General features: G+C 37.6%; 1 protein-coding gene across 1 annotated transcript in view; it reads right to left on the bottom strand.

The window, feature by feature from the left end:
* LOC124796360 (DNA-directed RNA polymerases I and III subunit RPAC1) overlaps positions 1 to 25,695 on the bottom strand; it is a 206,216-nt gene that overhangs the window by 5,740 nt on the left and 174,781 nt on the right. The window contains exons 7-8 of the mRNA XM_047260516.1: positions 4,205 to 4,327; positions 1,705 to 1,821 (exon numbers count right to left, since the gene is read on the bottom strand). Of these exons, the coding sequence (XP_047116472.1) occupies positions 1,705 to 1,821; positions 4,205 to 4,327 (240 nt within the window). The remainder of the gene's footprint in view (positions 1 to 1,704; positions 1,822 to 4,204; positions 4,328 to 25,695) is intronic.

Here is a 25,695-nt window from a genome sequence, read left to right as displayed (position 1 = left end):
TACATCAATTGTTGCTATTACTCTTCTTGTTGTACAGAACTGAATAAAATGTGTTTTCTTAAATTTAAGGACGAGTCCATTTTCAGAGAACCACTTAATAATTCTCTGAAAAAAATATTAACAATCTCATGTGTTGCTTTCTCCCTAATGGGATTTACTCTAACACTAGTATCGTCTCCAAGAAGTACCAATTCTGCATGTTGAATGTTAAGTGGAAGGTCATTCATTCATGTATATAAGGGATAGCAATGGACCCCAAATTGAGCCTTGTGGGACTCCCTTTTGGACTCTCCCCACACTAAAACTTTCTATCTTTCCAACATTGTTTGAATTATTCAGCACAACTTTTTGCATTCTGTTTTTTAAGCATGATTCAAACCATTTGTGTGTAAATCTATTAAGTTCATAAAACTTGAGTCTTTTTAAGAGTGCAAGGTTTTCTACACAACCAAATACCTTACAAAGATCACAAAAAACAGCAACTGGCGATCTTTATTATGTAAGACTTGTAATACTTGGTGGCTGAATGTATAAATAGCATTCTCACTCAAGCAATCCTTCTGAAATCCAAACTGTGATATGTTATGTAATTGTTTCTACTTAAATGTGACACTATTCTTGAGTACAGTACTTTTTCAAATACTATGTAAAAAGAAGTCAGCAAGAAAATCTGATGATAATTATTTTTTTCTTGCCACACCTCTTGTAAAGCAGTTAACAACTGCATATTTTAATCTGTCTGGGAAAATTCCATGTGTCTGTGATGCATTACATATGTTATCACTGAGGACATTACCTACAGCAACTTTTCAGAATTCTGTTTGAAATTCTATCAACACCATATAATCTTTTATGTTTAAGAGTTTTTATGATACTATTAATTTTGGTGTAGGGAGTTGGCACTACTTCTAGTTCCTTAAAGTTTTTTGGAATGACACTTGTAATACATTCTCTTGCTTCTTCAACTAAACCTATTTTTCCTGCTATATTTCGAAAGTGTTTGTAACTTGTGAAATATCTGTCTCAACATTGTCATTCAGTTTAATTGTTAATAGTTGTCCTCTTTCTCATTTGACAACAATCCATATAGTTTCAATTTTATTACCTCCATTATTTATTTCAGTCACAATGTGCAGACTTATGGACATTTTAATGACTTTCCTTAAAATACGACAATGCTTTCGTTGTATAAAAGTGCTATCAGATCATGACTTATTCTGGCCTTCACTCAAATTTCTCTCTACATATTACATGAGGTTTTAATTTCCTTAGTTATCCACGGTTACTTGTTTTAAATGGGTTTTCTTGATAACTTTTTAGGAAAGCTACTTTCAAATATTGATACAAATCCAATATTAAATAAATTTAATTTGACATTAGCATTTCTCCCTGTTATCCTGTAGTACACAAGTTGGAAAATAACTACTGAAATTAGACTGAAATATCTAAATAATGATTACAGTTCATCTTTCCTGCCTGTATTTATCTTTAAAGAAATCTACACTGAAATCGGTACAAACTACTTCTTCTTGCTTGACAGGTAGTTCAATAATGCATCTACATTTATCACAAACAGCTGAATTAAGTAGTAACATGGCTTCTCACTATTTGATAATTAAAACTGATACTAAAAGAATTGTAGCAATAGATATATCAACCATATAAAAGGTGGTAAACTAAAAATTCACAATACTGTGTACTTACAAATATAATGATCCCTTATCCTCTCCATTTTAACTGCATTTTTTAAGTCGTCATATCTGAAGACATTTCTACTGCATGTGTCATACCTTGCACTTAAAACTTTGGCTTTCTTTTTACCTGATAAATAAAGATACAGAATAAGCAACACGACTTATTACAAAATATCATCAAACTACATAAATAGAATTGATTTTGTCAATTTTGTAATATATGAACAACTACTACTTTGTAAGTATGGTTCAGGAAAACAAGTCTGTGAACAATTTAAGCAAGAGACATCTCATTTAAACGTAAAAATGCAGCAAATACATCATTACATGATGATTTCTTATGAGGGTCGCTTTTTAAGTTTTTACAAATGATCACCAAGTGATTCTATTGAGAACAGGCCATTTATACTGTTTTAAAATTTGTCATTTGTTACTGTTAAAACAATGACTGATCATAAACTGGCTGAGTTGTTTATTTACAGTGAGTGTTTTAACAAACAGTTTTGTCAAAAGAATGGCAATATTACATGAAGAATTTTGCTGAGCAATTTTATTACGATTTCCGTAAAGGTCTACCTCAACAACAATTCCTTGAACGACTTTGTTCAACTTTTGGTAACCAATCACCTCCAGAAAAGTCTTTTGCATGGTTTACAGAAGGTCATCATGGAAATACTGCAGTCAACAATGAATTTCATGAAGGTTGACAAATATCAAAGCTGTGTACAACATGACTGAAGAATTTGACATGTGACTTCCTGTAAGATAGAGGCATACTTACACTCATCAAAGAATCTAGTACTTCAAATTTTAGATGAAAATTCAACTGAAAAAGATCTGTTCCCAACCAATTTTGCACAGTTTAAATGAATATTAAAAGCAGGTTCATGTCAATTGGTGAAACAAAATGCCCGAAAACTTGATTGAAGAAACACAAAATCTGTGTACAGTATCATAACTTGGATGTATTCATAAAAACAAGGTGGAAATCAATAGCTTTAGTGTTCCAAGATGAACCAGAGCTAACGAAGATGGATTGTTCACAAAGAACTTCCAACAAAATTATGCGATTTTTCAAATACCATGCCTAACTTTTCAGTATTCTGCATGTATTCACTTGATTTTTCAAGAAAGGACTTTCTTATGTGAAACAAAAAATGTGCGTACAGTGATTTTCATCACATCAAAAAGATGTTGCATCATACCAATACCCCATTTTTGCAACACCAACATCAGTGTGGAAATAAAGGTTACCAGAATTGGTTTGAATGCATGGAAAAGTGTATGAGTTTTAAAGGTTAATATTTTTAGAGACAATAATATGATTGGTCCAAAGAATTTTTATTTCATTATTTTTGTAAACACTTAAAAAATGTGCCATTTCACATAGTCATGGCAACCAAAAATGTTGCTCACCAAGGAGTTCAAAATTTACTTGTGGCAACAGGCGAATGAACATTCTACGACCTACAATTATTAATTAATGGTACGAGAAATCTTTGTTTCCTCTTGCAACAACCAAGCTGTCAACTGAAAAACGATACACTTTAATGCTGAATTATTCACCAACGGTGTCTGCATTAACACTTCTCAAGGCAACCATTTGGATTGCCAACTGCTTATTACTAATAGTCTACTCAGTTTTGCTTTTGTAGGTGTCTGCTCAAACACAGAAATATTTATAGTACAGCAGTTTGTCAGTTTTGATACTAAACTGGAATAGTATGAGGCTGTATGAGATGAGTTGTGTTAACGCTTGAACTTTTGATCTACAAAAATGAATGTGGTGAGTGAGACATACACCTTACAGATTTCTGCACTATTGGGCAGGATTCCTGTCCTGTGGTACATCAAAACCATGAAAAGGAGTTAATATTCCAGAAATAATAATGTTGAAAAACTGCTAATTTTTATGCCCAAACAGTTCCACACTGACACAATGCAATTTATGCTTTATAGTAAACCTAAAATGCAATCATTTGGCATTCACATTTAAGTGAGCTCACCCATTCTTAACACTTTCCCAAAATCTGTACACAGTATTTATGTTGTTAATTGCATATCTATAAAATATCGAAAGTGATGACACCTGGCATCATGTAAGCTTGCAACAGCCAAAACCTGAGTAATGCTAGCCAAGTCTGAAAGGTGCACACCTTAAATGACAATCCTCCAGTTTCTCCCAGGGAGTAATGTTAGTGTTCATCTAGCAACATTTTGGAGAGCAAGAGAAGGTGCACCCAAACTTCTTCAAGTGCTGAGTGGCCGCACACTATTTTCATGATACTTCCCACTGAGAAACAAATGTTTTACTCAAACTCATGTCCAGACATATCTGTATGTCATTCTGTGACACCTCCATACCCAATAAAGGGTGTTTCCAACACTAATGTCAACCTTTCGAGTTCGTGGACTCCGAATTTCTTTCACAGTGACATGGTGCCATAGCTTTTATACAAAACAAAACAAATCTATCAAAATTTTTTTTAAAAAAAAACTTATTTGCTTACCATTTTTTCCATCTTCTAGACCAATGACACCCGGAGAAAAGCACTTTTGTAATCGCTCGGCTGCTTCTCCTTCAATATCTTTCAGAAGAGTAACTTCTGGATGCAACCGGTAGAAGGCTGTAGCTACAAAAGTTTCAGAGTAAACATGGATAATACAAACACCACTAATCCAAACAAAATTTTAATTTATATATTTGGATTTAACAAGAACAATCACTTAGGCATGCAACTAAACCACAGAAAAGGATTTTTTTCTTTTTATTGTAAACACACTTCAATAGAAAATCATCATGTTTTTCAAATTTTTCATTGTTACTCAAAAACATATTATGATCATATACCATATCACTTCCATCTCTCTCGCTCTATGGTACACACTGAAAGGTAAGTAAACTGATATGAAGACCATGTAAAATTCTGAAAGTCTGGGTTTTGAATCAATGTTGCAGTGGAGAGACGTCCTCTGTCATCATAATCAGCTTAATCATCATCAACATATTATTCTTATTCTTCTTCTTCTTATTATTATTACTATCCTTTTCTCAGACGTTATGTCTGGTTAAAAATGGAAAGTGACGTGGACCTTGATCAAGCGTGACTTCCTTTTAACTGTACGGTATATGTTACATTGCATTTAGGAACTTTCAGGTAATTGAACAAGTATCAATAATTACAGATTTCTACAGTTGTATATATAAGTTTGGATGTAGCTGTATTGCGTTGATGTACTGGTGGATATTGTGTGGTATGACTCCTGTAGTTGATAGTATAATCGATATAATGTCAACTTTATCCTGAAGCCACATGTCCTTGATTTCCTCAGCCAGTTGGATGTATTTTTCAATTTTTTCTCCTGTTTTCTTCTGTATACTTGTTGTATTGGGTATGGATATTTCGATTAGTTGTGTTAATTTCTTCTTTTTATTGGTGAGTATGATGTCAGGTTTGTTATGTGGTGGTGTTTTATATGTTATAATGGTTCTGTTCCAGTATAATTTGTATTCATCATTCTCCAGTACATTTTGTGGTGCATACTTGTATGTGGGAATGTGTTGTTTTATTAGTTTATGTTGTATGGAAAGTTGTTGATGTATTATTTTTGCTACATTGTCATGTCTTCTGGGGTATTCTGCATTTGCTAGTATTGTACATCCGCTTGTGATGTGATATACTGTTTCTGTTTGTTGTTTGCAAAGTCTGCATTTATCTGTTGTGGTATTGGGATCTTTAATAATATGCTTGCTGTAATATCTGGAGTTTATTGTTTGATCCTGTATTGCAATCATAAATCCTTCCGTCTCACTGTATATATTGCCTTTTCTTAGCCATGTGTTGGATGCATCTTGATCAATGTGTGGCTGTGTTAGATGATACGGGTGCTTGCCATGTAGTGTTTTCTTTTTCCAATTTACTTTCTTCGTATCTGTTGATGTTATGTGACCTAAAGGGTTGTAGAGGTGGTTATGAAATTGTAGTGGTGTAGCTGATGTATTTATATGAGTAATTACTTTGTGTATTTTGCTAGTTTCTGCTCGTTCTATAAAGAACTTTCTTAAATTGTCTACCTGTCCATAATGTAGGTTTTTTTATGTCGATAAATCCCCTTCCTCCTTCCTTTCTGCTTAATGTAAATCTTTCTGTTGCTGAATGTATGTGACATATTCTATATTCGTGGCACTGTGATCGTGTAAGTGTATTGAGTGCTTCTAGGTCTGTGTTACTCCATTTCACTACTCCAAATGAGTAGGTCAATATTGGTAAAGCATAGGTATTTATAGCTTTTGTCTTGTTTCTTGCTGTCAATTCTGTTTTCAGTATTTTTGTTAGTCTTTGTCTGTATTTTCCTTTTAGTTCCTCTTTAATATTTGTATTATCTATTCCTATTTTTTGTCTGTATCCTAGATATTTATAGGCATCTGTTTTTTCCATCGCTTCTATGCAGTCGCTGTGGTTATCCAGTATGTAATCTTCTTGTTTAGTGTGTTTTCCCTTGACTATGCTATTTCTGTTATCTTTAGTAATTCGTTGAGTTGTTGATTTGTTGCTGCCAGTAGTTTTAGATCATCCATGTATAGAAAATGTGTGATTTTGTGTTGGTATGTTCCAGTAATATTGTATCCATAATTTGTATTATTTAACATGTTGGATAGTGGGTTCAAAGCAAGGCAGAACCAGAAAGCACTTAATGAGTCTCCTTGGTATATTCCACGCTTAATCTGTATTGGCTGTGATGTGATATTATTTAAATTTATTTGGATATTAAGTGTGGTTTTCCAATTTTTCATTACTATGTTTAGAAACTGTATCAATTTAGGATCTACTTCGTGTATTTCCAATATTTGTAGTAACCATGAGTGGGGTACACTATCAAAAGCTTTTTGGTAATCAATGTATGCGTAGTGTAGCAACCGTTGCTTAGTTTTAGCTTGGTATGTCACCTCTGCATCTATTATCAGTTGCTCTTTACATCCTCGTGCTCCTTTGCAACAGCCTTTTTGTTCTTCATTTATAATTTTGTTCTGTGTGGTATGTGTCATTAATTTCTGTGTAATGACTGAAGTTAATATTTTGTATATTGTTGGTAGGCATGTTATGAGGCGATATTTAGCTGGGTTTGCTGTGTCTGCTTGATCTTTAGGTTTCTATTATTATTATTATTATTATTATTATTATTTACCAGACAATATACAGGCATTCTCAGCCACTGTATTCCAGTCTCCAGCCTCATGGTTTTTAATGTTTCAAAGTGTTTTGAGTGAAAATCAGTGTCTTTAGCAAATGTATAAGCCATTTAGGAATTATACTACTACTTTTCTGTTGAAAATGGAAGTTGTACTTACATTCAACAACAACCATGTCCAAGGAATACAAAATTTGTGCTCGAGCAGAGCAGGATTGATGAGGATACCCACTGCGCCTAGCATCACATCCACTGTTCTCCTAATATCTGATTTGTGATAGTCTTCTGGGGGAGGGTCTTCTGTTAGGAGAATTTGTAGATGGTGGATAATGTACACGGTAACCCAAGATGGAAGGTCGTAATTTGACAAAGAAAAACTGGATTGAAGTTGTTCAGTTTTACAGGTTATTATGTGGGCGGTAACCCAAGATGGAAGGTCGTAATTTGACACAGATAAACTGGATTGAAGCTGTTTAGTTTTACAGGTTATTAAGTGGGACCAAATGTGAAAGACAGTGAACATTTTAGCAGGAATACACTTCGTCTGGGAATTTAGGAGAAGGCTTTTTTTGCTTCTTACTGAGGCTGTTATTTATTTGAAATAAAGTGTCCTATTTCACACCATTAGCTAACTGCAACCATTCAGTTATATTCAAATGGACCTAGCAATATCAACATGACAATATAAGATCAGAAAAAGGAAGACAGAGCTTTCCTTTACAACAAGCAGCCACATGAACTATAATCAAATATAGCCAAAATTGAACAATTAAAAACTGAAAATAAAGACACATACTGCCATCATGTTAATATGGTCACACATACAGCATTTACAGACTGTATATGGTGCCATACAGAAGATCCAGACATAATATAATTAAAATCCAATGTCACTATATCACATGAAGTACATAAATGTGTACTTGTAGCACAAAATTTAATCCCTGCTGGGAAGTCACACCAAAAACTAAAACAACAGGTTAGATGGTACATGAATGCCCCAACATGTTATCCCATTCATGTATAATGCTACTACTGCTGCTGCTGCTGCTGCTACTGCTACTGCTGCTACTACTACTACTACCAACGTGCACCCCCCCCCCCCCCCCCACACACACACACCTTAGAGCTACATTGCCTAGGCTTGTGCTGGCACTATAGGTCAAATGGAGTAATGTGTCCAGTGGAGGGTGGGCAATGAAAGAAAGGAGGTGGGGAGAGGGGGGGGGGGGGGGGGGTTGGAGGTTTGGGTCATTCGGGGGAAGAGACCAAACTGTGAGGTCATCATTCTCATCAGATTAGGGAAAGATGTAGCCCGTGCCCTTGCAAAGGAACCATCCTGGCATTTGCCTGGAGCGATTCAGGGAAATCACGGAAAACCTAATTCAGGATGGCCGCATATGGGATTGAAATGTCGACCTTCCAAATGCAAGTCCAGTGTCTAACCACTGCACCACCTCGCTCAGTAAAGGAGATGGAGAATGAGAGGTTGGTTGGGGAAGAGTGGTAGACAGCTGGGAGTGAGAGACAGCAGGTGCTTAGAATAGGAATGTGGTTCTAGTGGCTTGTTCTGGTCACAAGTACTGTGAATTATGCAGAGTACACAGTAATGTGGAGGAGTGGTTTAGGAGGGTGAGATAGAACAGGGGAAGAGGGTGGCAGTGCAGGATAAGTGCAGTTACAATTTCAGGGCAGAGGTGGACATGGGTGAGAGGCAAGGGCTAGTGAAGATTGAGGTCAGGCCAATTACAAGAGTGAAGGATGTGTTGAAAGGACAATTTCTATTTATGAAATTCACGGAAGTTGGTGTTTCGGGGAAGGCTACAAATGGCACAGGTTGTGAAACAGCCTGAAATCGTGCATATCACGTTCTGCATCATGTTCTGCTACTGGGTGGTCAATTCTGGTCTTTGTCACAGTTTGGTGGTAATCATTTGTTAGGGTGGATAGCTAGTTGGCAGTCATAACCAAATCAAATGCTGTGTAGAAATTACAGCTGATAGGATAGGATAATCCTTGAGCTGGGACTTGGGGAGGAAGATCTGGGTATGTGTATTGGGCAGGACTTGCACCTCATGTAGTAAAGCTGAGGAATAGCTTTTGCATATAGCTGTTGCATTCAGATGGATTAGAATACTGTGTAGATTGTGTGAGTGGCCAACAACCATTTTGGGAAGAGTATCAGCTACCAGGGCCACATCCCTATCCCATACGAGAGTGTGGGCAGGGGGGGGGGAGGATAGGAATAGGGAGGAGGGGGAGGGGAGGGGGGAGGGGAGAGGGGGGAGGAGGGAGAGGGAGAGAGAGGAGGGGGAGGGGGGAGGGGGAGAGGGAGGGAGGGGGAGAGGGAGAGGGAGAGAGAGGAGGGGGAGGGGGAAGGGAGGAGGGAGAGGGAGAGGGAGAGAGAGGAGGGGGAGGGGGAAGGGGGGAGGGAGAGGGGGAGAGAGAGAGAGAATGTGTTTCTCTCTGTGTGTTCTATAATTATAGTTCTATGAAGGGTTTCATTTGAAAACTAGCACAGTTCTCTCTCATTTTATGTGCCTTTTGATGGTTGGTTGGTTGTTTTGGGGAAGACCAGACAGCGAGGTCATCGGTCTCATCGGATTAGGGAAGGATAGGGAAGGAAGTCGGCCGTGCCCTTTGAAAGGAACCATCCCGGCATTTGCCTGGAGCGATTTAGGGAAATCACGGAAAACCTAAATCAGGATGGCCGGACGTGGGATTGAACCGTCGTCCTCCCGAATGCGAGTCCAGTGTCGAACCACTGCGCCACCTCGCACGGTGCCTTTTGATGACTCAGTGCTCTGCTATTCAGTGAGTTGTTATCTTTACTCCTTAAAATACATTCCACCAGGACTTTCCATATCATATTGATAAGGTATCTTGTTTTTTTAATATCTAGGGATTTCTGATTTTGTGTTTTATGTCTACAAGAAATCTACTAAAGACTTTCTGCACTGGACAGTAAAATTAAATTCCCAACCCTAGACAGGTACACACAGTATTCAATGCAATTTATTTTTACTTCTAATATTGTAGATGAGAATTTTACAGTTTGTCCCAAAGGTATTGGTATTAGTAGTCATAAATATCATAGGTCATAAAATTGTTGGCACATGAGTGTAATAACACCAAGTTCTCTGAAAACATTTCTGCAAGATGTTCGGTTATCAACACTGCACGATATTTATACTACATAATAAATATTTTTTACTTGTCCTGCATGGCCTCAGAAGACTACGCCATAGTAAATTGAGTGGTAAGAGACTAACTATGTACCCAAAATATGCCAAAGATATCTAAACAGGTCATGTAAGAAGGGCATTCAATAAGTACCGCAACACTTTTTTCTGAATATTCAGAACATCAATACACAATATTATTCCCCACTCTTCTGGCTACAAAACCCTACTATGCAACATAATCTCCATTCAATGTGATGGCCTTACACCACCTGACTGCGAGGGTCGGCATGCCCACATGGTACCACTGTACTGGTCAACGTCAGAACCGACATCTTGCTGCATCAATACCCTCCCAATTACCCATGTACTGCTTCCCACAGAGTGCATCCTCCACTGGGCCAAACAGATGGAAATCAGTAGACATAAGATAAAGGCTTTTGGGTGAATGAGGAAGAATAGTCCAATAAAGGTTTGTGAGCTCTTCTCAGGTGTGCAGACTTGTGTGAGGCCTTACGTTGTCAAGGAAAAGGAAAAATTCGTTTGCATTTTTGTGGCGATGAAAACGCTAAGTCATTTCTTCAATTTCCTGAGGTTAGCACAATTCACTTCAGAGCTGACTGCTTCACCATGACGGAGGACATTAAATAGAATAACCCCTTCAGTGTCCCAGTTGACTGTCACCTTGACTTTATCGGCTGAGGATGCAGCTTTTAACTTTTTCTTTGGAGGAGATGTGGTGCAATGCCACTCCACGGATTGCCTTTTTGGTTCCAATTTGAAGTGATGAGCCCATGTTTCATCACCTGTGATGATGTTCAACAAAAATTATGACAATCAGCCTTGTACTGTGCAAGTAACTCTACATAGATGGTCCTTTGTTGCTCTTTATGGTCTTCTGATAGGCAACGAAGAACCCTGCAGGTGCATACACTTGAGTACACCAACTGGTGGACAAGCACGCCAGCACTACCAACAGAGACATTCAGTTGTTGGTGTTTGATTATAATCTGTCAATCTTCTCGAATGAGAGTATCTGCACATTCCAACATTACAGGAGTCGCAACTCTCTGTGGTTGTCTGGCATCCAGGAGATCAAAAAGGTTTGCATGACCTTGTTGTGACAACAATGACAGACGCTTCTCCCAACAACTCACTGTGCTTTTGTTCACTGCTAGGTCTCCACAGACATTCTGCAGCAGCCTATGGATACCTTTGAAGCTCTGGTTTTCCGCTGAAAGAAATTCAATGATAGCTCTGTGCTTGGAATCCACCTCTGTTTCAGACACCATTTTGAAGGCTACATATAATGCCGCCACCTATTAGTACTTCATGAAACTATGTAGGAGCTGATGCAGGAATATTCCATGATGCCCCACAATAAATTCTGAAATTTTTCACGCAAAACTAGCTGAGGAAAAAAGTATTTCGTTACTTATTGAAAGTCCCCTCACAATTCTCAATACGTCAAAATTTTTGAGATAGGCAAAATTCTCATGATAAACAGAATCACAAATATGCCTATGATTTATTACGAACAAGGGAAGGATAATAGTTTTACATCCAGAGCTGAAAAATTATGAAAACACTATACATTTGTATTACATATCATAGATCAATTTCTGAAGAAGTGTAGAAACAATGAGATTTTCCCACTGCAGAGTGAAAAATCTCATTCTGGAAACATCCCCCAGGCTGTGGCTAAGCCATGTCTGTGTAATATCCTTTCTTTCAGAAGTGCGAAGTCTGCAAGGTTCGCACGAGAGCTTCTGTAAAGTTTGAAAGGTAAGAGATGAGGTAATGGCAGAAGTAAAGCAGTGCGGACGAGGCGTGAGTCGTGCTTGAGTAGCTCAGATGGTAGAGCACTTGCCCGCGAAATGCAATAGGTCCCGAGTTCGAGTCTCGGTCCGACACACAGTTTTAATATGCCAGGAAGTTTAAAGTGTAAGAAATATTACAGAATACGAGAACAACATCAGGGTGTATACGCGGACAAGGAAAAAAAATTCCTGAATTTCTCTTGGATTTCCCGGTTAAAAATACACTTTCTCCCAGGTGGAAACATAGTTTTTCCCTCTGAATTGACAGTATATTTTCTCTCGGAACTGTATAGGATTAGTGTTTAACGTCCCGTCGACAACGAGGTCATTAGAGACGGAGCGCAAGCTCGGGTGAGGAAAGGATGGGGAAGGAAATCGGCCGTGCCCTTTCACAGGAACCATCCCGGCATTTGCCTGAAGCGATTTAGGGAAATCACGGAAAACCTAAATCAGGATGGCCGGAGACGGGATTGAACCGTCGTCCTCCCGAATGCGTCGGAACTGTATAACTTATTAATCCTTTGAATGGTTATGGTTTTATACATGGGCGTAGAATTTCCCGGCGGTTTAGAAAAAGAAACTCCAGGGAAAAAACACCTTTTGGAAAGATGTTTGTTGCGCTTTTCTAAGCCGTTCGTAGCTCATGTCATGTGATCTCGCCAGCCGATGACAGCGGATATTCAGAGCTTTGGACACAAAGTGTAGTCAGCCAATAGCAACATCACTGTTAAGTAGCGCGAACACACGAACAGGAAAAGTTAATGTTTTAATTAATACATATGATGTTGCTACAAGAAAAACAAAGCTTTCACATATAATATTTGTCTCTAAGGCCAATACACTGCAAGAGAAGCTAAGCTTTCACATATAATGTTGGTCTTTTATGCACGTATTACGTTTTAAGATATATCACACAAATGTGCCAGTACATTTTTTAACAACGACATAAAAGTGTGATCTTCTGGGCTATAAATTCTTCTAAATGACTCGTCATCAAACAGCTGATTTTTAAATGAGTCTCAGATTCCCAGTGAAGTAGGCACTGATCTGATATTAAGCTTTTCAATGTGGTTTCGGGATGTAAATTTCCTTGGGTACCAGTACTTCATTATCTCATGTCTGGTTCTTTGTTATGGAATAATGCCATACGTGCTAGAAGATGAAAACGTACACTTGAAATGCACCGAACAATTGAAACTAGCCAATAGTTATGGAACTAAACCCTTTGTTTCAAATATATTGACTGCCTCAGTGGAAAAGATTAATAAAAGAAAATTTCTTCAGCAAACCGATAAAAATAACTTCATTGTTCTGCATGGCAATTAATGCTTAGTCAAGAAAGGTGGAAATAAAATAAAATAAAATGTGAAACTAATAACGTATTTTAGTCTTCCGTAATTATGTGAATGTATTACATGTATTCACATGATTGTTCCCGGCCAAAGAAATCAATTTTGTTTTCATTTGACGTGAGTGCAGTAGACAAAGAGAAATCAGCAAAATCACTAAATGTAAACACAGGTCACATGGAGACTACTCGCTTCCCTATTATAAATCAGACTGCTCTGCGCATCAGACCTGTATCTACAATATTTCCGAACAGGGGCAATAGTAGATAGTGGCGTCCCTCAAGTGTTTGAGATAGGACATCAAAAATTAAAAAAAAAAAAATATCGAATTTTCAAAAATATGTTCATTTTGTAGCGCACATCTTTCTGAAGAGTCTGATACATAAAACATACGTGTCCGAGGAATTGTAAGACATGTTATTTGATCTTAAGTGTGCCAAAGTGCAGTGCCACACCTCTTCACACAGCATTCTTCTATCGGGCGTCACTGTATTTCGGTCTGTGGAATTGAAACGTGTATATTTTGTACTGGATGCCATCAAACTATACTCAGGACAGCGGAAATTAAAATGTCCTATGGTGCCTCTCCTGCTTCCAGTTGGCCGGTTTGACATCCTGCCCCCTCTTCAGAAAATTTGCGCTCTTTATTCCCTATTAGCTAACAACTTGCTACTTTGTGTCACATAAAATTAAGTATGGGATACATAAAACCAGTAAAGAGAAGAGACAAGCAAGACAGTGCACATTTCTTCAATCCTTAGCTCCTAGAATTTTTTTCTCTATAATCTTGCTACAGCTTTACATAGCATACTTTCCTTTCTGCGAAAGGATCTGTTATCTCATCAAAGTTTGTCAAACTTTTTGCTACATGAAAAATCGAAATGTCGTTTTCAAATACTGAAAAAGGTGTAATTACAAATAGACCCAAGACTGGTGTGGTTTCTTGACCTGATTACCTGTATTTTGTCACTGTCTACGAGATAAAACAAAATAGGCCTTATAATACTGCTGCAATTGTTAACACACGCCAAATAAACAAGACTGTTTTGCAGAAATGGTCATTTTTATAACGCGGCAGAATATAATTCACAAAGTACCAATATCAAATGCCTATTAGGTCTACTACAAGCAAAAAGCTTTAGGTTAGGAAATAGTTTTACAACTTCATTCATATGCTCCAGTTTCTCAAGCATGAGATCGAAAAGCAGTAGTGCAAAATTTTTATATAAATTTGGAATTAGTCATATTCTTCCATAATTTATGCGATGTCACCATTTCTTCTCCTTCCTCGTTCTAACAAACAATGTTGTCATGACTAATTCTGTATCTATTCCTGCCAATGTCAAAGCTTATTCGCCGGTTAATTTCACTAAGTCTGCCAAAATCACCAATTTAGTTATTCCACGATTATTTTCTGGTTAGGGCATTGTTACGTGTCTGTACAATGCGTTTTCCGCGCTACTTCCAGAATGGAACTTAAAGCGGCTGCTAGCCGGAGACTGTACAACTGGCTCTTGCTAGTATAGCGATCTGGCCAAAAATTTTCTGTCAAAATCTCATTTTCCTGGTTACACCGAGAAGATAATACATAATCTTTCTTACCTGTTATTCCTGTTGGTCATTTATTCACACCCTGGTTGTCTGAATCTATGAATTTCACTGGTAATTCATAACAACGCTCATCATTCGCAAACCCAATCAACCACATAATCAGACAGTGGTTGGCTTTCTTTCGTTCGGCTATACTCTGCTCAGCTCGTATAGCCCGTTTTGTCTGCAGGAAAGTTTATTTCTAGATGTGATGAAGATTCCACTGACAGACACATCACGAACACTATGCACGCATTCACAAATCAACTTATGATTCATTCAGAAATCAAACTTAGAATGTGTTCAAACAATGTTCAAAAACTGACCGGGACAGGTTTCAAAGTCATATGAATAATCGATAGATCAAACGTGCGCTGGATGCTAGGCGCTTTGTGAAACAATGTTTTTTTCCTCAAGAATATGAATTTGCTCCCCCCCCCCCCCCCCCCCCCCCCCCCAATCCCTTCCACTCCTAGATCCAGGGCTGCTGCGCAATCTGGCAGCTTGGGTGTGCCAGTAAAAATTTTTCACGGTAGCACCTAGCTGCCTTCCCCCCCCTTTTTTTGCTGCGACTGCTTACATAGACAACAACCATGTTTCTGTAGCCAGAAGCGGAAATCTCAAGATACTGCTCAACTGCGCATGTGCATGATCCCACTTTTAACTGCTAAAACAAATCTAATGTTAACAGTTGTGACATCATGCTCATCAGAGGCAATTTGTTGTTACAAAGCATTGCATAGTCTTCCTAAAGCCTTGGACATATTTTGCTGTTGGCAGACGCTTGTAAGAGCACTGTGTTTCGTTGCTGTATATGGCGCATTTCCTCTGCAATTTAAGTTTTATTTCAGTTTTTTCTCTCGTTCATGTTTTATTGCTGCAGCATTGGTTCTTACCAGTCAAAATTACAAAAATTTAACTGAGAACAAAAACAATGAAAAAATTCTTGGAATTCAAAAAAATTCCCAGGTTATTCCCCGTTTGCTCCCAGATGAAAAAATTCCCGGGTTTTTCCGGATCTCAAAGCTGTTCCGGGTCGTAGATACCCTGAATATCTTTATTACAAAAATACAAATATAAAAAGCATAGGCCACAACAGAAAACAAACACCTGCACCTCAGTTGCACTCTAGGGCCAAAACTGGCAGCTGAGTATGACACTGGTACATATTATGGAAGATTCAGTCCATCAAATAGCCAGTTACTAAAAAATCTTTTAAAAAGTTTCAAAATATTACATACTTTTTAATATTTCATAATACATGCAACTGAAAATGCAACAGCATGCATGGTAAGTGCATGGAAGAGCTAGCTGTTGCCACTGATGTGAAGGGTCACCATACACAGAATGCACTGTCATCTCTATCTTGTCACACATTTTATCATCCAAAGGCAAAAAACAAATCGCTGAATTGTACTGCACTTTCTTCTACATGAAGGAAACTCTGTAGCACAACTTACTAAAACACCAAATCCAAAATAACCTACAGGATCATTCAGCACCATTTCTGTTTCAGTGGCAACAATGGCTACATTAGTGTTGTAATGTTCAGGCATTCCACTTAATGTCATTCACCTACTTGCTTCCGAAATCAATGCAGTTAAATCTGAATTACAGTCACTTAATTTTGTACATTCTTTTAAATGCTTTTGTTCATGATCAAACTAATTTTGTGACATGGAACACATTCTGGAGATGGCAGGATGGAGATCTTATGCAGACGGGTAGCCCAACAGTCATGTCCGGTAGTCAAGAGGAAAATGGCTCTTGTTTGCTTCTTGCTACATCAGGTCCTTACAAGGTTTTTCCAGATCTTTCTATCACTTCAAATTTTATTAGATCCTTTTCATGTTTCTTGAAATGTGTTGTTAATAATGTGCTTCAGTGCAAAACATAGCATGTTAGTTTTTTCCAGTTTTTCTTTTTTAAATTTGTGTGCCTTTTTTGGCCAGAAAATCTCCTTCCTCATTACTTCCTAAGCCACAGCCACATGATACCCATTAAACTGCAATTGTCTTGTGTTTCTATTGTAGACATTTATTTACTTCTTGGACTTCTTTAAGCTGAAGGATTTTTGGTTCATGTGTGATGATAACTGCTAATACTGCTGCCCTGGAATTACAAAATATAACTGCTTTGTCAAATGTGTGTACATAGTTGATTAGCTGACATGTTACAGTTATGATGGCTTCAACTTCGCCTTCAAAATCTGTGTGTGCATTCCTAAAGTTTGATAGAAAGAGGAAACTTTGCTGCATATTCCAATGCTAATGTTTTTTCTTTTTCAATAAATGAAACATCTGTGCAGATGGAGTCACTGTTCTACAGGGTATCTCACATTAATGGTTTTTAATGCTGTAGCCCTCATTATTAATTTATCTTTTCCACTTTTTTACAATTATGCATTATGTCCAGCTGGTACTGAAACGGAGGAAGCAAATTTGTCCTTTCCAGTGGTTACTATTACTGTTACATTAATCTTTATAATTTTGGCATTTAATATGACTGGGCAGATAAATATGTTTCTCATACAAAAGCAATGTTAACCTTTGAATACTTATTTCAGTTGTTTCTAACCTAGATAGAAAGAATTCTCATGGATATCACCATCCTTGAACATACCCATCAGCTAATCTCCTAAAAATGCCGATTCTGTTTTCGGCTTTCCCAGCAGTTTTATTTGTGTAGATTTGCCAGTTTAATTTGTGACCCATATATACCAATAAATATTTGGAGTGTTCATAGTGCTGTATACCTTCCCCTACAATTTCTAGAGTTGCTGTTGGATGAGAGCAATGTAAAGAAAATATATGGGTAGTAGGTTTTCTGAGTGTTTACTTTGTTACGGTTTTAATATAACCACTCTTCAATGCATTTTATTACTTGGTTCATTTTATTGGTAATTAATTCCTTTTGTTATTTGGAAATGAAATCCAAATAACTAGATCATCTGCATACAGTGTGGTTTTTACTTCTCCTGAGGAGAGGTCATTGATGAAAGTATTAAATAATGGTGGACTGATCAAACCACCTTGAAGAACACCCTTCAATGTCAGACTGGTCAGAACACCCAGAGGAGCTCCCCTCAATGTTAAGACTGGACACTGCACCTTGCGGAACTCTTTCTTGAATTTCATAAATTTAGTTAATCTCTTATTTATCTTGTTTCTGGAGCTAAAACCATGGTAACATCAACTTGCATTATCAATAACTGTACCTTTTGAACCACTGTCATGTTTGATAAATTATTTATTTATTTACTCATTCAGTATTTACACAAGGCAATGGTCACATTAACTGCTCAGCATAATGTATTAATTACAATATTTTTAAAGTTCTATACTGAATTACAACAGTCTAACAACTCCATGCTATATTATAAACAGTCTTCAGCCACTATATGGCTGTGTTAGAGTGTGTTTGTGTGCCCTTCATGATAGGGGAAGGTCTGAAAATAAAAGATATATAAAAACAAAAAGGGAGTGAAGAAAAGGAATAGTTCCTGAAAGGAAATGCTGAAGCTACAGAAATTAATGTAAATTTAGGACAAGTAGGTGGCAAGAAAAACGCACATGTTGTAACACCAATTCCCAACTGTGTAGTTCTGATAAATTGGTGTCGCGAGAGGGGATCCAGAAGGACCATGTGATGAAACAGGCTTCGAGGTCATGACTGTCATATTGTGGAGCTTGACTGTTGCCAGTATATACCCATGTCTATGCCTTTCACCCAAACTGGTAACTTGGTGGCAGTTATATCAATACAGAAGGCCAAAACAGTACTTACATAACAGCTAGTACACAACATGTGACATTTCACAGATGGCTTACTCTTGTACAGTTAGTGGTAGGGTACTGCTGTACGGAGAATATGTCTGAACAAATACAGTATTCCAGTCAGACCCCAAACTCCTTCAGCACTCATTTCACCATCCTATGACTCCTGCCCTTGTGACTGTCTCCACTGTACGATTTGCCTGATGTGCCTCCTACCACCACTTGCACCATTCCTGTAACTGACAAAACATATACTATCGAAGGAAGAGCCATGTGTGAAATGACAGGTTGTTTAGCAGCTATTATGTAAACACTGTTCAGCCTTCTATACTGGTATGACCACCGTCAAGTTATGAGTGGGAATAGACAAAGGGTGTATAATGGCAACCATGGACCTGATAAACTTGCATATTATGATTAATGCAAATATAGATCTGAATTCTGCTCAGCCTGACACATTACCTGATGGATGGTATTTCATAGCGAACTGTATCCAGATGAACTATTTTATCATAGTTTGAAATCGCTTTATGTTCTGCATATAAATATAATAAATGTAACCAATTTGCAGTTACTGGTATTGCATATCATCTGCTGAAGCCCAATTTGGGAAGGGAATGTGCATAAGAATGTGTTCACAAAATAAACAGAGAACAAACATGACAACTTTTCAGTCCACTCGATGCTGTGGTGCTGTGCCAATTGTGGGCATTTGAGTGATCTGTTTAAGATACACAATGCATAATGTAATAAACAGAGAACAAACACAACAACTTTTCAGTGCACTCAATGCTGTGGTGCTGTGCCAATTGTGGGCATCTGAGTGATCTGTTTAAGATACACAATGCATAATGTAATATAGTAATCAGCTGTGGGACCTAGCATCACAGAAAAAAGAAACACATGTGTTTGTTTAGTAGCTAAAGTTCAAAAGCTGCTATAATGTGGACACTTTTAACATGGCAGTTTTAGAGGGCAGATGCTTTCAACAGTGAGAGTGTTGAATACTGCTGAAGTTCAACCTGAACTACCTCATTAATGATACTCTGCCAACTTCAACAAGCAATTGCACATCACCTGTTCCTGAATGCCTTGCTCATTGTTTTCTTTTCTTATTTTTAAATGAGTGAAGCAACTAATCCTCATCCATTCCAGTTTTCATAACAAGCCTCACAACAACAAGAGGAATCAGTGTTCCCTGTGGCCATGAGTCAGTTGTGCGTTCACAGAAAAACAGAACACTTGTGTAGGGTTACTACCCTACAAGAGGGAGATGTGGCTTGTTTCCCCACATCATTCCTCTCCCTAGTGGTCCAAATTATAGTTTGTTTACACTTGCAGCTGTCTGCTAGTATATAGTGTCTGCACTGTGCACAACAACGAGTGGAAACAAAACCTGTCATGTATTTCAAACGTGCCGAAATTCCTCCTCTTCTTGAAAGCTTCAAACAGCCAAAACAAGAAAACAAAGTCCATTTGGGGGGGTGGAACTGTTGAAGTCAAAAAATATCGACACTACTTTTAATGGTCAATTTCAATGTACTAAGGCTCTGTCTTTACTCATAAAGCATGACAAACTTTTAAATTTGTGCATGTATACATAAAAGGAGAGGGGGGGGGGGGGGGGGGGAAGGGGGGAAGGGGGAGGGGGAGGGAGGGGGGAAAGAGAGAGAGAGAGAGAGAGAGAGAGAGAGAGAGAGAGAGAGAGAGAGAGAGGAAGGGGCAAATTTTGCTATAAATAGATGTTATGGTATCCAGTCACTAGAAACATACAATATCCTGCTACACAGCATGCTCCATATAACAGTTGTAAACTTGAGGCCTGTTTCGACACGTGCCGTGTGGGTTCTCCCTCCTAACACCAGTTTCTCTGAACTCTGCAGGTGGGACTGGCTTTACAACAAGTGCTTGGTTCTTGCCACTCACCTGGCCTAAATTAATGTCAATATCTATGGTCTCAGCACTTCTTTTCAGTAACTATTACATTTCTTCACTCCCTTTTATCATTACAGCATGGAAGAGCTGTAATAAATATGTCTGAAAATGCTGTTCATAGAATTGCACTTTTTGTCTTGGTGCTCGGTTCTTATTTGAGCTAGGAACATAGGGTAAAAAGTTTTTGGTTTAGCCTGGACCAGTGGCCATTTGTAGAACCATTCGAACATCTGTCTAGCTATGTTACAGTATATTAAGCAAGGTTTGAATGATGAACGAGTACTGGTGACCAGGCAAATTGTGTGAACTGATTGGTTGCCTTTGCAAAGGATTTTAATAGGGCTGAAATTAATGCCCAGCTAATGCCACTATTTGTACATGCACCATTCAGACGTTACATGCAAAAACACTTTTTTCTGGGAAGTTTTTAGAGCAAGCAACTCCAATACTTTAAACTTGTATGAACCAGTTCGAACTTAGCATGAAGGTAGATATATACATAAAGACAAAGCTTTTTTTTTTCATAACCTTTATGCATAGTTGATATATGATGGTTTAAATTCAAGCTAAATGCAGCAGGTAAAATATGTTCTTACATGAACTGAAGGTACAAAAACAGTTTACAGTTAATCAAATAAATAAAAAATGCATTCTCACAATAAAATGCAAACTTTGTTCGAAGGCAGATAAATGGATAAAGTCAAAACGATTTTTTTTCCCATTAAACTTTATCTGTTGTTGGGACACAATGGTTCACTGCTGAGCTAAATATAGCACATCACATTTGTTCTTACTTGAAATGAATGTGTGAAAATGGTTTAAAGTGAATCAAATAAATAAAATAAGAAATGCATTCTAACAATAAAATTGGAAACTTAAATCAAGCACTGTTCAGATTCTACGTGCAAAAAACGTTTTTTTTTTTTTTTTTTTTTTTTTTTTTTTTTTTTTTTTTTTTTTTTGCGAGTTTCTCATGTGCACCAGATTTTACATACAAAAAACACATTTCTCTGGGTGGTTATTGAAGTGCATAACTTCTATGTTTAAAACTTCTGCGAATCAGTTAAAATTTTGTAAGAAGGTAGACAAATACTTGTAATTAATGGTCCTCATCTTGTTTTGTGAAAGCTTTATCTGTTACCACAATATAAGCAGCATTGTTCAGAAGACAATAAAAAGCCTTATACCAGTTCAGTCATTGCCCGAGTCAACAAAAATCGACACTGATTGCCAAGCTGTAGAGGTCTAATGTCAAAATTATGGTAGAGTAAAATTTGGGAGCCCAAGTGAAAAATGCTCCTATCATAGCACAAAAAGTCAAATATGTCCTGGGCAGAATTAGGGATGTAAAGAAGGGAACTTGCTTTTTGATTTATCAGGCAGCTTCAAAGACTTTAAAATTAAAACATTTTGACATATTCACAATTTTTTACATTTTAAAGTACTGGCACACCTGCATCTTGCAATTTATATGCTAAAGTTTCTGATACCATGCCCAAAATCCAATAGATTCTCCTGCCGAAGTAAACAATATATGATATCATATGGCTGAAGATCTTGATAGTTAAAAAGTTTTCTGGGAGTGGATTTGTTCCTGGGGGACGCTAACACACTATTTTGATTTCTGGATGGGGGAATGGGTTGATCCCCCCCTCCCCAAATGATCATTTCTCCGCCAGATATCCCACCCCGTTTCATGTATGGTGAAGTGTGTAAGAACAAATAAACATAAACGTATGTGCTTCAAGAGAGTGGGATGCATCTATAATAAGAAGTATCCAAGAATGAGAGGTGCATCTATTATACGAAGTATCCCAGAGTGTGGATGCAAGTATCCTAAACTTTAGTAACATCACGTGTCATACTGCATACCATGTTGGATGGATGACATGATCGCATGTGTCATGTTATAAGACATGATGTCATATATCATGTTACTTTATTTGACATGATGAATTATATTATGTGACAAGGGTACTAATACTAATAAGTAAAAACCATGAATATGTCAAGATATTTCGATTTAAATCTCTTTGAAGTTGCCAGGTAAGTCGAAAAGCTAGTATGCCTCTTTTATGTCCCTACTCTACCCAGCACATATTCGCCTTTTTGTGCTATAATAAGAGCATTTTTCATTCTGGTTTTTCTATATGTTTTATTTTCTGACCTGTCTATTTTTCCCAACCTCTGCCCTTATCTGTTTAATACATAGAATGCACTATGCTTTCTGTTGTTATTGAATCTTTCACAATGTATTTTCAGTAATCTCTGTCATGCTTATTACCACATCTTCTACCTTTAATTCCTCAGGTTTTCAAATCTTGTCCAGTGCAGGCACCAACGATCAGTCATCCCTTCAGATCCCATCCAGTAAGGCCCCCCTCACCCAGGGTTCAGGGCAACTTTCCACTAACTCTTCCCACATCCTAACTCTCACTAGTCCTTTTTCTACATCCCTCTTCCTTTCCATTTAACCGTTCTGCCACAAGAAGGGGCCACAGGCTCAGAAAGCTTGTGTGTTTTGTCCTCCTGTCACTTGGTCAGTAGATTTGTTATTGCATTTTGTAATGAATATTATACAATACAATACCAAACACACACACACACACACACACACACACACACACAAAACGCGCACGCGCGCGCACTTGCAAACGCAACTCACACAAACACGACCACAGTCTCTGGCTGCTGAGGCCAGAGTGGCCTCAGCAGCCACATACTGTGATCATGTGTCTGTGAATTGCTTTTGAGTGTGAGTGTGAGTGTGAGTGTGTGTGTGTGTGTGTGTGTGTGTGTGTGTGTGTTTTGTCTATTTTTGATGAAGGCCTTGTTGGCCAAAAGCTCACTTCTGATAGTCTTTTTGTTATGCCTATCTGCGACTCATCACCTCCGCAATATGGTGAGTATCAACTATTCTTTTCATAATACTGTCACATTCCATCCTGGATTTTCGTTGTTTGATTATAATACATAATACTTTGTGAAAAATCATATTATAATTTTTTTTCCTTCTTCTCTTTATATATATATATATAAAAAAAACAAAGATGATTTAACTTACCAAACGAAAGCATTGGTATGTTGATAGAGATACAAACAAACACAAACACACACACAAAATTCAAGCTTTCGCAACCCATGGTTGCTTCATCAGGAAAGAGGGAAGGAGAGGGAAAGACGAAAGGATGTGGGTTTTAAGGGAGAGGGTAAGGAGTCATTCCAATCCCGGGAGCGGAAAGACTTACATTAGGGGAAAAAAGGGACAGGTATACACTCGCACAAACACACACATATCCATCCGCACATATACAAACATAAACCAACCCTCTCCCTTAAAATCCACATCCTTTCATCTTTCCCTCTCCTTCCCTCTTTCCTGATGAAGCAACCGTGGGTTGCGAAAGCTTGAATTTTGTGTGTGTGTTTCTGTTTCTTTGTGTATCTATCAACATACCAATGCTTTTGTTTGGTAAGTTACATCATCTTTGTTTTTATATATATTTTTCCCACATGGAATGTTTCCCTACTGGGTCACAAACAAACCAAGTAGAGATACGCTCTTCGCTTTTTTAATCTCTATATATTCATCTGTCTGCCTCCATAAGTGGTAGCAGGTGGATGTATGACGAGTTCTGCTGAGTTAATATTGTTAAAAAATGTGTATTTCAATTGTACATTAAAAGGCATAATAGAAACTGATTGAAATAGAGAAGTTTATTCGTACATTCGCAATGACCATACCCAACTGTTCATCATTCCGCGACACGCCGAGAATCCTGCGAGGGTTGAAGCATACAAGAATAATTTGAGTAAGCAGAAGAGGGGCGATCCAGAACCAGTATTGTCATACAAAGCTCTATGAACAATGGCGGTAGCAAGAAAAAGAAGTACTTAAATTTAAATGCCAAATATATGTATTGAATATTGAGGGCCTGTTGATATTAATGCCAGTTAAAGTTCACTAAGGATATGTATATGGTCCAACTTTTTTTCTTTCCAATGATTCTTATAAAATTTCCCTTTTCATTATTTAAGCACCAATTTTTAATCAGCTTCCAATATATATATCACATTTTATTCCTGCCCCTTCTATTCAATAGCCACCGTGACAGGACGGCACCGAGCGGTATACGAACAGAACTTCCAATTGTTGAGATAAATTTTTTTTGAGATAAATGATTTCATCTTTTTCTTACAAGACACTAATGAGGCCTTTGTTGTGTTTGTTACATGTTCGTGAGATTGGGACTATTAACAACTTGAAGGAGCAAATTAAAATTAAATTCTGCCTACAAACGAGACGTGCCACGAATGTGGATTTCAGCAGTTAAGGTAGGAAGCTGCTACACTATATGCTTATATGGCCGCGCTTGATGCTGTCTCCCTCACAGTAGGTAATGTCTTTTCCTTCCAATTAATATCCTTTATGGAATGTGCATTTCTATAGGAAAGACAAAAAATTGTGTAAAGTCAACATCAGAGTACAACATAATTCATTCAAATTCTGTAAGGCCGTATCACAGAATAATCAGGATCATTAATGAATGGGCATATAAATCTGCTTTAATTGAAAAGAACTGATACAAACAAAATAATTTTTTTCTTTCAACGAAAATGGCCATTGTTGAAAACTCATTACAAAATGCAGTATGCCAAGATGTCGGAAATCCGAGTTTGGGAACAGTTGAAAGTAACATGCCAACTCGTGAACTGGCCAACAGCTACCACAACAAATAGGTTGGCGACTTACTATTAAAAAATAATGACACTGGTAATATAACTAATCATGATGTCACTTTTATGATGCTTGATGAGACAACTTCTCAGTTCTCACCAGGAAACGTTTTTTCCAAATAGTGAAAGTGAAGCCTATGACAGCAAGAATTTCTTTGATTATTTGCTCACAATGTCATGAATGCAAGAGCAGGAAACAATTTGAAAAAGCAATGTAAATACTAGTGACACCCACAATTTGACACAACTCATACAACTAACAACACAACGGCTTCCAAGACAACAGGAATTTCAAGATAGTGTAACACAACAGCTTAAGAGTTTAACACAGCAGTTCACAAGACATCAAAAAAATATTGGACAACAGTTTATACAGCACTTCACAAAACATCAGAAAAATATAGGGTGACAGGTTACACAGC

The sequence above is a fragment of the Schistocerca piceifrons genome, chromosome 4 (genome assembly GCF_021461385.2).
Source record: "Schistocerca piceifrons isolate TAMUIC-IGC-003096 chromosome 4, iqSchPice1.1, whole genome shotgun sequence".
Taxonomy (NCBI): Eukaryota; Metazoa; Arthropoda; class Insecta; order Orthoptera; family Acrididae; genus Schistocerca; species Schistocerca piceifrons.
Note: the sequence above shows the minus strand (reverse complement) of the source record. Positions and strands in the feature narration are given on the sequence as shown.